Here is a 14927-nt window from a genome sequence, read left to right as displayed (position 1 = left end):
TAGGTGTTGGTTACGTGCTCGCTCTCGACATCGAGCGCAGTGACGTATGCTATCCGCCGCCTGTTGGTCTTTCACAGTTGGTGACGAGTATTATGAAAATGGCCTCGACCCTGCCCGTAAACGCGAGTATCCAGAGAAGATGACGACGCTGAGCTCACCAAGTCAGTCAAACACCAAAGTGTCTTCTTTGAACACGTAGGTATTGGTAAGGAAAAGAGAAAGAAAGGGACCGTCAAGAAAACACTCCGGACCGCAGTGTATTTTCGACTGGCTGAGGAATCACCATGGAGGATATCAACTCTAACATCAACGCGGACTTGGAGGTGCGGAAGCTCCAGGACTTGGTGAAAAAACTCGAGCAGCAGAACGAGCAGCTCCGGAGCAGGTCCACGATGTTGTCTTCGTCCGGAGCCATGTCGGCGAACCACAGACCCCTGAGCGCCGGGTACGACCCGTCCGCCCTGTCAGTGGGGATGGCAGCCAGTCTGGCCGGCTTCCCTGGGGTGGGGTTCGGCGGTTCGGGCGGCTACGGTGGGTCGGTGGAGAACAACCGCTGCTCGAGACCCCGGCTGTCCTACGACGGCATCAGCTTCAAGAGGGCGTATGAGTGCGAGGGGGCATCTGCTGCCACCTCTCTGTCTAGTGTGAACAACCTTTACCCAGACAACGCCGGGGGGTTGACGGCTGACGGGGAAACATCAATCCTAGATGAAGTGGACATCTTAGATCTTGAAGACATGGACTGTCTAAACGAAGACGAGGACAGCTGGTGAGTGACGGGCTTGTGTTGGGAGGAAACTTGCCTGTGTCTTCAGGGCTGGCTGGCAGCTTTCATTTCCCCAACACAGCTGCTCTGCACATTAGCTGCTGCCACATAGACGCCTGGCTAACAATCACCCCAGTAAACTGTCTGAAATAATGAAGTCATCCCCACAAGGAGCTGCATTGTGGATCACCAGAGGGGATTGTTTGGCACACATATGGGCGATGCCAAGCCACCCCTTCACCCCCTCCTGACCCGAGTAGTTTGGCTTCAGCCATTCAGAAACTTCTTGTTCTAGAAGCACATTAGTGAAACCTAATTCTGATGGGTTTGGACTCCAGATTATCGTTTTAAAGTGACAGATTGTTTAGCTTGCCCTGGGAGTGGTGGAAGGAGATCAGTGTGTAAAGTGAAAACCGACTTGTTTTTCTGGCCGGCAGTCATGTGGGAGAGGTAGCCATGGTTATAGTCCTCCTCTCAATTCTCTTAGCACAGCATTTGGCTCAGAGCTCTGCGGCTCCGACTGAGACATAGCTGGGAAATCATCTCATCACACTGGACTGAAAGCCACAACGCCTTCATAAAGCTGACCTCTAACACAGCATTTGCAGGGATCATAAACAATGAGAGCTACATCATGATAAAAGCAGGTCATGTCTGAGGGTTGCACAGACAAGGATTAGCGTTTGGGAACATGTATTGTTTATCAGAATTAATCCAGCAGCTCATGTCTCCCCAGCAGCTCTACTGCACTCTCACTATAATGTTTGGAAAGATTAACATAGTGAGGACGTCTCTGTCTGTACAGTGAAATGAGACGTATACCAGAAGACATGGGCTGATCGGTGATTTCCAGGCTTACCAGGGATAAAAAGTTACAAATTATAAGCCAGAAAATGGTCAGCGTTTTCTTCAGCTGTGTGCAATGTAAAATGTCACAGGACCTTCTCCGTCTTACTTGTTGCTGCACATTGCCAGCTAGCTGGCTGAAACAAAACACACATTCATTACTTAGAAGTAAGAGCTGTTTGGATATGACAGGCTGGCTACAGCTAGCTGGCTAATAACACCTTCTCATAATCACTAGTACTTTATAAAACTCAACATGGCTAAAGAGTACAACATTCTACACAATAAACACTTGAAAATAAGCTCTACACTTTAAAACCAGCAGTTTCAGCTTAATAACAATGCTGAGCTAAAACTGCTAACGCTAAAACAGTATTAGTAGTGTCATTGAGCTAACACTGTTATTAAGCTATCAGCGTTAGCTTAATAACAACTTGGTAGGAATGATCTCTGTCACTCCTTCGGTTTCCACTTCTGGACCTTCTTTCAGCCTGCTGACTAGCAGTGTGCAGAAACGGTCTTAGAAAATTCAGGCAATTTATTAGAAGCATTTTCAACTGAGGCAATGATGTGACGGACAGTTTTTTTTTTAAATCTGTGGAGTTTTAAAAACAGGACATGCATAGTTAGCGATGGAAGGGAGGAGTTATTTTGTGAGGTCGTAGTTACAAACGTAGGCGAACATAATGATGGGCCTTCCTTAAGAGATGCCTGTTTATGCTCATTTAATTGGCTTCTGCTATTCAGAAGATCCCTAATAGGCATCCTCGGCTCTTTGTGCAGCATAATATGTGCTCTACTCAGTGATTTATCATCCAAGTTAAGGTTGTAAATGCACTGCTGCAGATCTTGCAAACCTCCTTTTCAGCCTAATTATTTGAGCTCCCTGATGTCCAGGTAAAAAAGAGCAAGCTCTGTCATTTGTGTTGTTTGCGGCAGTGATGTCAGGCTACTTCCAAACACTGCTCACTCGTGCTCAGCAGAGCGTTTGGCGCAGCCTGTTTTACATCAGCTTGAAATCCAGGATTACCACGTAGTGCCCAGATCTCGTCAGCTCTTGTCACAGACTCCCGTAATCCCATAAATTAGCATTAGAGTGGATTTAAAACGCTCCCTGCCGCTGCAGCGCTCGGCCCATCTATGGTCGGTTACTACACTCGTTTTATCTCAAGACGCAGGTTTACTGAGCGCTGTACTGTACTTGAATGACCTCCATAGAGTTTACAAGTGGCTCAAACATGCAGTCTTGATTCTAGACCGGTATTTCCCAGCATTAGCTTCACTTTCCCTGCAGTGCCTCTTGCTTTCATCTCGCAGGCTTCCTCTGCGAATGCAACGGCGCTGACAGCTGCTGACTCAGATTCCTTCTTTTATCTTATCTCAACCATAAACACATTGGTTTTACTTTTAGAATGGGCCAGCTGAGTTGTGGAATGTCCTGAAAACTTTTATACCTATTTTCAGCTTTGATGACCTCATCCTTCGAGGGTTATGTACACACTGATCACCAAACCAGCTTTCTTTGTCATTGCTAAATGTATTCTTAAACTTTTCTTTCTTTTTGTTCCCTCTTATTTCCTGCTTGTGTTGCATATTGTAGTAAAACCAGAATATATGAGGTGTGAAAACATGCATTTTATTTAAAGGATGAAGGTGAAATAGTTATACTTTTCAGCAAAGTATAGGGGCTTGTTTTAAGTCAGTAATTCCTTAATATTGGTTAAAATTGGCAGATTTTTTACTTATGGAAAAAATGTCTTATAAAAAGAAATCTGCTAGTGGAACAAGTGCATTTTTTTAATCAATTATTGACTTGAAACAAGCTCCTATACGTTTACTGAAAAGTTACTTTTAAGTTAATTTTGTATTATTTCAAATGTATTACGATATTTGCACTAGAAACTAGACAATAAAAAACATTTGATTTTTCAAGATTTTGTGCTTTTGCAGCCATGTATGTTCATTCGTTTCTCCTTTCTAATCTCAGGTTATATGAATCAAAACTGAACAGTCCGCTGCAAAAAACCTTGAGTCCTATAGTGTGGTGTCGGCAAACTCTAGACAACCCGAGTCCTGAGATGGAATCGGCCAAACGCTCGCTCATCCACAGGCTGGACCTCACCCTCTCAGGTAAACCGAAACACGTGATCTTTATCTCTTTTCTTTTAATAAAGTAGTAGCAAAAGTTTACTTTTTTTTTTTAAGATAACTCCAATTACCATAAAGTGAAGTTATTTTTTTAAGATGGCAGCATTTAAAACAACCTGTATTTTGTTGTTAATGGCACAGTCACTCTGAAGAGTGTAAAATATCCCATTGCTCAATCTGGATTCAAACACACCGTTGCTGCTTTCTGCCAGCGCAATATCTGCTGTTGACTTTTGGACTCCCACTAATTATAGTTGTTGTGCGGGGCGGAGGACTGGCTTCAGATCCTCAATGCTAAACTAAGAGACGGGTCATTTCCATTTTGACAGCGGTATGCTCACGTGACCGTTGGATCATGTTGGGCTTAAGGTTGTGTACTGGGGTAGATGGGACTCTCTGCTTTGTTTCCCAGGAATATTAAATGAAAAGCTCTATGTACGTTTTCCTCCAGATCCAGGAATGCTGGTGTTTGTTTACTGGGTCATTTTCCTCAGATTATTGAATGTGCTTAGAGGTGTTTGTGCTAGATCTCACTGCACTGTCTTGATTTAGCGACGAGGCCGAAGGGTTATTCTGCCTGTTGTAGGTGATGTCACTGTAGATTTAAAAGAATGTCATCTTACATTGGCCTCCTCGTGTGACTGAGAAGGGTGTCCGCGCATCCTTCAATTTGTATATCTAAAATTGATACTTTGAATTGTCTTAAATTCATGAAATAAAATGTAAGTTGGCCTCAAATACACGAATCACAGCTCTTAAATTTTGTAGCTTGTTAAGCTGTTTTTCTCACAGGACTTCTCTGACAAGCAAAAGTTTAAGTCACACACAGACTTCTTCATTGTGTTCTGTGACTTTAGGGGGTTGAGTCTACAGTAACTAGCTGCTAATGCACCCTTGCTTGCGAACTAACTAGATTTTTTTTGTGTCTATTATGGATAAGTGCAAATTTATAACCAGTTGGCTGGACGATGTTCGTTTTCACTATTGGCTCACTTCTGCTGCCAACCCATGTGAAGCTAAAAAGATTTCCACTCCAGAGTTTTTGCACACAGTGCATAGCTTCAGGTGCATTATGTGCAAAAATGCACCTGAAAAATATGCGATTTTCTTCTTTAAATTTCTGTTGCGAAACAGGTCTAAAATTTCATTCATCGTGGTCTTAAAAAGCCTTAAATTTGAGTTGGCTAAACCTGCAAAAGCCCTAGATTCTTCTGCCATGTGCACAATCAAAGGTTTATTTCATTTAGTCTCTATCTTAAGTTAATCTCAACTTCTCTACTAACTTCTATGAAAACTTGGACCAGAGTCAGAAGACACACCCATGTGTAATTTCCATTACACCCAGTTTCTAACAAGAGCCTGGAAATCCTGTTGCCATGGTGTTGGTTTAGTTTGTCTCTGCACAGACTTGAAAGAACAGCATATTGTTACTTCTGTGCAGTCACATTGACAAAGCAGTCAGATATTTTACCTCGTTTCCAATCAATCGCCATGCCTTTTGTATGTGCACACCCAGCTAAAATCAGAACCTCCGGTGACATGTCTCGGTTGCATAACCTCCACAGAGGAATTGCCTGAGAGTTAGCGCCCTAAGTTAGCAGCACGACGTCTCTCATATCAGATAGTCCTGGTAGACTGGAACTGTTCAACGCGGTTCTTTCCTGCTTTGACAGCTGCCTCCCGCAGCAGAGAGATGTCCCCTGGAGTCACATGCCACGTTTTCTGAGCAGAAACTTTGAATCCCAGACCTCCGAATCTGTTCAAGCACAGTCCGTCTCACACTTCACTGCCAGTTTTATCCCTCTTCTCCTTTCTGGCCTTTATCTCCTTGTTTGCACAAGCGTCTCTGTTTGTTCTTCTCGTGATTTGCCCACAGCTCTGTGCAGCTGTTTTAGCTCCTTCTTTATGAACTTCAGCTCTCAGTTTTGTGTTGTATTTTTTTTCCCCTTCTCAAACATTTAGTCCTGCTTGGTTTGAAGCAACCGGTTGTCTGCTGGGTTACTTGGGATTTTCCATCTTTAAATGACTGTTAAGCTTTTTGGTTTTTTAAAGTCATGGTGGGTGGGATCAGCACTTCTTTTTCAGGACATGAGAGTTTTAGGGCATACTATTTTAGTTTGTCCCTGAGCTGCAGCTCCCTTTGATTGGCCCGTGCCTTTGTGGAATGACAGTGTGCTGATGAGATGGTGTATATTACGCAACAGCCGCAAAATCCTTAAGAAGCCGTCTAACCTTACCTGGTTCAAACTTCTACAACCAGACGAAGTAGAAAAATGGGGAAAGCAGAGCATTGATTTGTCCATTTCGCTCAGCGTTACAGACCTACATGTTGATGTGTTGTCGACATTCCTCAGCAGCTGATCCATGCAGATGTTAGCAGGATGGACATGCTGGAATTTCCTGAATAATGCAGGAGGACAGAGTGCCGAGCCTGAGGGTGAAGGAAGAGGGAAAGTGAAAGAGGCCGGCTGGATGGAGAAGGAAGTCGGCCTTAAATGGCTGCTTTCCATTCACCACAGAGCAGCGTAAACACACCCAGCCAGAAGGAGAAAGAAACTCTGGGATGGGAAAACGAGACGACGGCCTTCAAAACCACCAGAGGTTTTCTTGTCAACCATCTGCCAGATTCAGATTGAGATCACTGGGCTCAGGAATTGAGCTTTCTGACTGCTGGTTTGCAGGCTGTCACAGAGAATTGCATTGTTCTGCCTGCATATGGATTGAATGGCGTGCATTGTTTAGGAACTCTATCAGGCCCACACTCAACATACGGTGCTGGACACTCGACCAGACTTACAGCACAGTGCAGAGCTTTCATTGAGGCGCTGGCTCACACACTGAGACCCAACACACTGCATCAGGTGAGGGTGAAACAGTGCAACGCCGAACGGAAACAGTTAGAATTGTAGCAACCTGAAATTACTTTCCCACAAAAAGACAGGATTTTAACAGTTAATATTTCAAGTGCAAATAACATTTCCAAGTATGTTCTTCAAGAAGCGCCTTTAACACAAATAAAATCACATCCTGAGGAGCGCAAAATAATCGTTCCATATCAGAATTAACAGGACATGTTTAGAGTATGAGCAGGTCTTACAGAACATCTCAAAACTGATTTTGCAAAAAGGAAAAGAAAAGAGCTAAGTTTACTGTTTAGCGTCACACATGCTATCATCTTGCAAGTTTGGCTTTTTCATGAGATGTTGTGAAACAGGAAGTTAAATTTGATGGAGGCTAAGAGGATTGGTCAAAACTCAGTTGCAGTGATTGGTCAGAAAAGAAAAGAGAGCCAGAAAACGTTAAGATGGTTAGATATGTGGTAAAGTTGCGTTGACTGGTGAAAATTGCAAGACCACACAAAATGTGAGAATAATGAGTGAATTTACATTGATAGTTGTGATCACAGCTTCTTAGAGGAACTGGTTGGTTTGGTATTTATTCATTCAGTCATGGTCTGTTCTTGTTGTTTTAGCCAACAAGCGCAGGAGCCTGTATGGAAGCCCTTATCTCCAGCAGAGCTACGGGAGCCCATATAGCACAAATGCAGCCAACAGCCCCTACAGCAGCGGCTTCAACTCCCCCTCCTCAACGCCCTGCAGAGTTCCCATTGTCCGCCAGCAGCTGATGCCCAGTAACTCTGGTATGGAGCGCTTGTTATCTCACTCTGCTGCGCAGTATTTCTTTAGTAGGAGACTGAAATGTTCATGAATGACTTCCTGTCCAGTGCACCAGAGAAACGCAGCGGTGGAAAGGAATCCTCCGGCGATTAGTCCGCAGTCATCAGTGGACAGTGAGCTGAGCACATCGGAGATGGACGAGGACTCAGTGGGCTCCTCGACTACGTACAAACTCAACGACGTCACAGACGTCCAGATAATGGCACGCATGCAGGAAGAGAGTACGTTACTGCAACAGTTCTACCTCCAGCTATGCTCTGATTTTCTGCCTCCCAAAGCGTTTCTGTTACACCGTTCATGTCTGTCGACAGGTCTGAGGCAGGAGTACGCCGCCACGGCGTCCAGGCGGAGCTCGGGTTCTTCCTGCCACTCGCTGCGGCGCAGCACCTTCAGCGACCAGGAGTTGGACGCGCACAGTCTGGAGGACGAGGAAGAGGCGGTGCACATGTCATTCGCCTCCAACCTGCCCTCCAGCCGTTTCAGTCCATCCCCTCGCCACTCCCCCCGTGTCTCCCCGAGGAACTCCCCCCGCTCGCGCTCACCCGCCCGCTCCATCGACTACGGCCACAGCCGGGGCTCGCCGCAGCCCATCATCAGCCGGCTGCAGCAGCCGCGCCACTCGCTGCAGGGCCACGGCCACGACCTGCAGACCAGCGTGGTTAAGAACGAAGGTAAACACAGAGCTCACAGGCCTCTGCAAGTATTGAACTTATCAGTGGTTTTCTAATTCAAAATCTGTATTAGACCTGTTGACATTAAATCAATGGTAACAATTAGGCTTGGGCAATATAGATGGAAAGATGGATAGGCAGGTAGGTAGATTTTATTGCAGACTCAAAGTCCAAGTCACATTAAAAAGTTTTGGAAGAATTACTTTTTGGAAAATTGGGATTTTTTTTAACCATTTCACTTCTTTGTTTCCCATTGGTCAAAGTGATGTCAGTGTCTGTCATGTTGTTTGACACGTTTGTTTTACAGTTTCTGTTTACTTGGACTTTGAATTCAGGGTAACTATGACAAAATATCAGTGCTAGGCAAAACATTTTTAATTACAAGTATAAAATCGTAATATTACAAGCAGTCATAGTTAGCTGGGAATAAAGTTTAAACAATACAATATTAATGTCACCATATTAGCTGAATAAAGTTGTGATATTAGGAGAATGAAGTAGTGATTTTATGAAAACTTCTACACAAAAATAAAAAATTAAAATAAGAAATGCTGAGCATCTTGTTAAGTTACACTCCAGCTTTGGTTTTACAGATAAGGAAATACTTTTTCTTTTAACATATTAGCATCAAGTTATTGTCAGTAGCAGGATTTTGAAACAATCGTGTAAATGACTATTTTGAAGAAAGAATCACATGGATGGAGGTTGTCCGATTTTAATAACGCTCCTGGTAAAATTGCATCTTTATTCTGCGAATATTCTTATAATTAAACAAACATTCTTATAGCCTGGCTCTAGTATGCTGTTACTCAACTCACAGTAGGGATGATTTCTCTCATTTGTAATTTTTGTAGAAAAGAAAGTAAGAAAAAAAAAATCTCAAAGTCAGATCTGGTATGAAAAAAATCAGATTTTATCTTTAAGCCATATCATCTAGTCCTAGTAATAATTCAAGTGATCCACACAAAGAAAAGCTTGTGTAGATGTCTTGTTATTACTGACATCTGGTGTGAATTTCAAGTCAGCAGCTCCATGAGAATATTGGTATCTCATAGAAACGTGTCGGTACTTCTCTGCCGCATGCCGTGCCGTTCGCTTTGAACTCATTCGCCCTCTGTCCTGCTGTTGCAGAAAAGCTTCGCCGAAGTCTTCCCAACCTCACGCGCTCGGCCGCCGTGACGGCTCAGTCGCCAGAGCCGGTCAAGAACAGCCGCAGCTGCGAGTCCAACCTTCAAGTGCCAAACGGCGGCTCTCCCCGACACCAGAGCCAGTCTGCCAGTGAGTATCACCCCTGACGGCGTCCTGAGTGATCTGATGTGACTCGAACAAACAAACCTTATTTATGCTGCAGCAGCCTTCAGATTAAATATTGTAACCACTCCGCTGGCATTATTCAAGCATTTGTTTTGTTCTGCAGCTCAGCAACATGACAGGCTTTGTAATCTCCTGTTAGTCATTGTGTGAGTGGGATTTGTGTTGTTTTCTCTGGCTGCACTTCCACTGTAGGGACTCTCTCTTTGTAGTGACATGGCTTTGTTGTTTGGGTGTGTGTGGGGGGATCCTCTTTGATCAGTGTTGGTAGTAACATCTTTTATTCATCTTTTCCTCTTGTCTAACTTTAACATGAATGGAATGCTCTCAACCTGCAGAGTAAAAGCATGGTACTGGCAGCTGGTTGGAGGACCTTTCACACTAACATACTTCCCTCAGATTTATCTCTATAGTTTTGTTCTTTCTGGGTAAATTCCTCCCTCTGTAAATAACGACTATCCATTTAACGTAATCCTGTACAGAGAGGGGAAGGTAATGGTGTTTTCTTAATCCAGGATCAGTAGGAACAGAGCAGGTTTCAGCTGCTGACCCTGACATGGGTGTCTGCGGGACGGGGAACTCTAGTCTTCATGCTTTAGATCAGATTCTGTTTTCTCCTGGGCTGCAGAAGATCTTCATCTTTAACGGTGGCACATGTTGGTCCTCTGTCTGTTTCTACCTGAGCTTTGGTGGCACCAGGCATGTGGGCCCATCTAACCGCTCTCTTCACTGTAAAGCATGGGTAACCCACACCCTCCTTTTTTCTTTCCTCTGGACTTCTCCACCTCCTAGAAGAAGCATCCTCAAACTGTGTGTGTGTGGAGCCCCCTGGTGGACTTTCCAGGCTTTCTTTATGCTCTCCAGTGAAGCGGTGATTCTCAGACATCCGTGTTGACTTGTGCCGTGTTTTCCAGCTGCTGCTCAGCTCCCAAGATACTCCGGTACTTCTCGTTCATCCCCGAAACCCAAACAGCTTCTCCAAAAGCCAACCGCCCTGCGAGGTAACGGCCTGAAGCAGCTGGAGGCTGTCCAAATGATCTTACACACTGACATGTGCACAACGTCTGACACACTGAAAGCATGGACTATCGATGAGTGTAGATGATGAGCTTGCCATATTTATGGGGCTGAAAAGGATGTGAGCGAAGTGCATTAAGGCACTTGATCTCAGCTTGTTGTCTCTGAGGCTGTAAGGTAATGCATTTTAGATGCTGTTTGTGCAGCTCTCTTTGTGAAGATGGAGGAAATAACACAGTGGAGCAGACTGGTTGTATTACAGTCTGATCACAGAGAGGACAGGGTTCAGCTGATTGTTTATTTCATTTGGTTTTTGTTGGATTGCTAACAGGATTTTATAGTAGCATTCAAAACGGTTAGCGTTAGTAACTGGACACTCAAGGACACGCGCCACACCAAGACCCTGGGTCAATGTTTTAGCTATAAAGCTAACTTCAGAGCCTGAATGAACTGCAGACATTTAGAGGATTTCAAATTTTCCATTCATAGTTTCAAGCCCATAGATAGCCAGACTGTGTTTAAATGTAACCCCAAAAGCTTATTAACCAGCTGTAGCAAGTGCATTTAGAAATATGGCTGCTATGTGATTGGTGGATCCTGAAAGTAATAAAACAGTCTGACAGTCCCCGCACACACCCAAGGCCCTTTCCTGCCTGCTCTGAATTAAGGCCTGTCTCTGTTGTCTTTGTCCAGTCCCACTCTCCTGTTGCTTTGGAGAAGAAGGTGATTTCAGTGAGTATTCACTGACGGCTCTCGTCTTTAAGTATCCTGTGACTGTGTTTGCGCTCCCTGGTTGTATCGATGTTGTGCTTTCGCTCCGTTTGTGACTCGCCTCATTCTGTCAACACATGACGAATCATCAGTCAGCAGCTGTGTCCGATAAGATCCGTTTCATTTTATTCATGCTTGAGTGACCATTTTGTAGTTCCAACCAGTAAGGATGATTTGTGGTAGTGGGATGTTTTTTGTTTTAAATATCACCATACTTTTTCATGCTGCTCTACTGACCTCATATTAATGCCAGTCTCACACCACTGCATTGTTGATCATCATGTCATCGCTAACCTGGACAAGTAAATGGTGTAAGTTTAAGAACAACTCACCTAACGCGGTTACACCTGACTTCCTTCTTTCTTTAACCGTCTGCAGTCCCCTCTCCCAGTAAACTCCGAACTCCAGCTACGCCATCACCACTGGCTCTGAGGCAGCCTGTAAAGGCCACATCCACCCCCAATTCTGCCACCTCCACCCCGACCCGCTCGCTGGCTCCGCCCCGCAGCGGCCTTCCTCGACCGAGTGCTGCTGCAGGAGGAGGCATCCCTCTGCCTCGCAGCAAGCTGGCTCAACCAGTGCGCAGGTACGCCTACCTATGTGACGTTCTCCCACACTTCTATACATCGCCATTGTTTAAATGTCATCAGATTTATATCAATAATCCAGTTCAAAAAGTTACTGATGTAAATAAGTTTCCATGGAAACTAATCAGCGTTTACCAAGATGAAAACCTTAAGAGCGTTACCCATTTCAGGCAAGATATTTGTTCACAACTTTCCTACAGAAACCCAATTTCAGAGATTTAATATACTCCCTCTCTGAGGTTGAAACGATTAATTGGATTACTCGTGATGAATCAATTATTCAAATAATCGTCGACTAATTTAGTGATTGATTAATCATTAAATACCATCTCAAAAATTGCCAGTTTGCTGAAAGAACAACATGCTTAGGTAGTCATTAAGCCAAAACTGTATGAAAAATGTATAAAAATTATCAACAAGTTATCCTTACACTGTATTGATAAGTCAAGTAGAAGTAGCTGATCTTTTCACATTAGAAGTTTTAGCTGCAGATGATCAAATATACACTAAAGGAATGCTTTGTTATTGCATCTTAAAAAATTACATACTTTTATTTAAAAAAGGGGAATTGTATTATTTGTTTGTATCTTTTACTGCATTTTCAATTTAGCATTAAAAATGCTTAAGTGGTTCAATGAAAGATCTGCTACATGTGCCGATTTTTTTTATCCAGTTAAAAAATTATTCTATTAATTATTCAATTAATAGAATAATTGATAACTAAAATAATTGCTAGTTGCATTTCAAACAAGCTTCTTGGTAGCTTCTCATTTCCTCAACTTTAATGTAAAAAAAAAAAATGCATCAAATTGCTGAAATTTATTTTTAATAACATTCTAATTCCTATCCTTCAACTCATTTTAGATATTTTGTATAATTTATAACTGTAGACACACTGTACTCTTATCAAAACGTAATCCTGTTTTCCTTTAGATCTCTTCCTGCTCCTAGAGCTTACGGCAGTACAGGCGACAACTGGAGAGAAGGTTGTTACTGAGCCGAGCCAGCAGGGGGCGCTCTCCGGCCACACTATCAACAGAAGGAAGGCGACAACACAACTCGGCACTTTATGTACCTACATAAGATTTTCCTTAAAGAGGCAGACAAACGTGTATAAATCAGAGTTTTAAAAAGGAGAGGAGAGACTCCACAGTGTGTCAAAGGGCGTCCATCCCATCGTCGTTCTCTGGGGGGACTGGCTCTGCGGGGGACGGGGGCCCTCAGGCGTCTAGTGCGGCCTACACAGAAAATGCCAAAGAACCCAGAAGAGGACATGCTGCCTGCAGTCATGTCTCCATGCCTGGCCTCCCTCCTGCCGCCTCTGCTCTCCTGTCACCTCCCTCAGGTTGAAATGTTTCCACACATTTCTGTTCTTCTGCTCTGTGTTCAGCAGGTGTTGGTGAGTGGTCTCTATGACGATGGTGTGCAGGTGAACTGTCCCGTGATGTTAAGAGAATTGTTTGATGTCTTGCAACAGTGAAAGCACCTCTCTAGTGTGGGTTGAACTCTTTAATCGTTCCTCTCATAAAGTTAAAAAAAATATATATTAAAAAGTCAGCCAGAATGTATGCACAAGTTTGTTTTACAAATTATTTATTCAAATTATTTAAGAAGCATATGTCCAAACATCCATATCAGTATTTTGAATTAAAAAAAAAATTCTGTTTCTTGAGAATGTTCACTATGAACCTCAGCTGCAAGCTAACTCTCCAAAGCCTCATTTTGGTCTTGAAGCGTCAGATAAGTTCTGGTGGAAAACCAGAGTGAGGGATGCCTCAGTTCTATAACGCCCCCTACAGGGCATTTCTCACAGTGCTCAGTTAAAGGACAGCTCATCAATAAACAGAAGTTGTATTGGTTTCCAGAACCTGACTCGTTTTCTTTTTTGTTGTTATGGAGAAGTTATCACTGTCACCCATTCAGCTGATGCAACCAAGACAACTCTAATGTTTCCCAGTGATCTGTGTGTGTTGTTCAAGAGGGGAAAAATAAAAGGACTTGAAAATAGTTTGAAAGGTTTTGATAGGCTTTCACATGACATGCTACATGAATCAAGAAAGGCATGCCGGTGTTGGGACTGGTGTTTGGGTCATTGCTTTGGTGAGTGTCTTCAACCAGTGCCTATAATTTAAAATGTCACTTGAGTTTATGATTTGTGCCAAGATCTTTTTTTGCCAATGATGTTTTCAGCTTTGCATCTATGCCTGGTTAATATGCTTGCCTGTTTGTTTTTGTAACTAAATCAACACACTTAATTGCTTTAAAGTGTTCCTTTTGCCTTTGTATTTATATATATAAAAAATACTGGTTCTGTAAATGAAACTATTTATTAAAGAGATGGGTGCCTCTGTCAAAGCTCAGATTTGGTGGGAAGCCAGGATGAATGTTGCAAAAAGAAATATAGCACACACTTTGTGTGAACCATTTTTTGTTAATGAACCTTTTTTATAGCCACAACCATACCATTTGGTTTTCCTGTGTAAAGTCACATTTCAAATAAAACTTTAAAAGTTTCCTTTCTTCTGTGTCCTCTGACTTGTTTTTTCCCCATCCAAAACAACAAGTTGGGTTTAATTTGATTGAACAATATAAATAGATGAAATAAGATTAAGTAATTGATGTAAATTACTAGAAAAACAAGAATTATAAACCAAAATGTACAGTTAATGACCATCTATCCGGCAAGCTAGGTAGCCATCGTTTCAGTAAGGTCTTTAAAAGCATTATGTATTCAACACACAAACCGTATTACGCACCTGAAGTCACTTCCTGGTTGCCAGGAACAGCCTGTAATGTTTGCGCAGAACGAAGAGGAGATTGAATCACGGAGTGGTCCAAAACATCCCATCCCATACTGGACCTCAAAGGCGTGACGCCAGGATTCATATCCTCTTGAAGAGTGAGACAGTGATCTGCTGCAGACTCTGCTTCTGAGGGATGTGGACACATAAAACACAATTCACATGGATGATGCTGAATGTGGTGATTTGTTGTGAGGAGAGATCACCGTAATTCATTAATATTGCTCAGGATGTCTGACCTGTAAGTCTGATCTGGAGGACTTTGGTACTAAACTGATGGTTAAGAAACTAATGGACTTTAATAATGGCTCAAAATAGATTGGAGAGATCTA

The 14927-nt window shown here is 43.1% G+C and overlaps 1 protein-coding gene across 4 annotated transcripts; it reads left to right on the top strand.

Annotated features, from left to right (window-relative positions):
* The first annotated feature begins 40 nt into the window (after nucleotides 1-40).
* On the top strand, nucleotides 41-14314 carry slain2 (SLAIN motif family member 2). 4 transcript variants are annotated; one of them, XM_023339384.1, is made up of 10 exons: nucleotides 41-769; nucleotides 3600-3742; nucleotides 7233-7400; nucleotides 7485-7658; nucleotides 7749-8108; nucleotides 9240-9386; nucleotides 10334-10420; nucleotides 11130-11168; nucleotides 11586-11793; nucleotides 12728-14314. In XM_023339384.1, the coding sequence occupies exons 1-10, from the start codon at nucleotides 285-287 to the stop codon at nucleotides 12789-12791; spliced, it is 1875 nt and encodes a 624-aa protein (XP_023195152.1). In that variant the 5' UTR covers nucleotides 41-284; the 3' UTR covers nucleotides 12792-14314. The 4 variants fall into 4 exon arrangements, with proteins under 4 accessions (XP_023195152.1, XP_023195153.1, XP_014330345.1 ...); XM_023339385.1 differs by lacking the exon at nucleotides 10334-10420 and having other exon boundaries at nucleotides 42-769; XM_014474859.2 differs by lacking the exon at nucleotides 11130-11168 and having other exon boundaries at nucleotides 42-769.
* The last annotated feature ends 613 nt before the right edge of the window (nucleotides 14315-14927 follow it).

Source organism: Xiphophorus maculatus, chromosome 9 (genome assembly GCF_002775205.1).
Source record: "Xiphophorus maculatus strain JP 163 A chromosome 9, X_maculatus-5.0-male, whole genome shotgun sequence".
NCBI classification, from domain to species: domain Eukaryota; kingdom Metazoa; phylum Chordata; class Actinopteri; order Cyprinodontiformes; family Poeciliidae; genus Xiphophorus; species Xiphophorus maculatus.
This window is presented reverse-complemented; position numbering and strand designations above follow the sequence as displayed.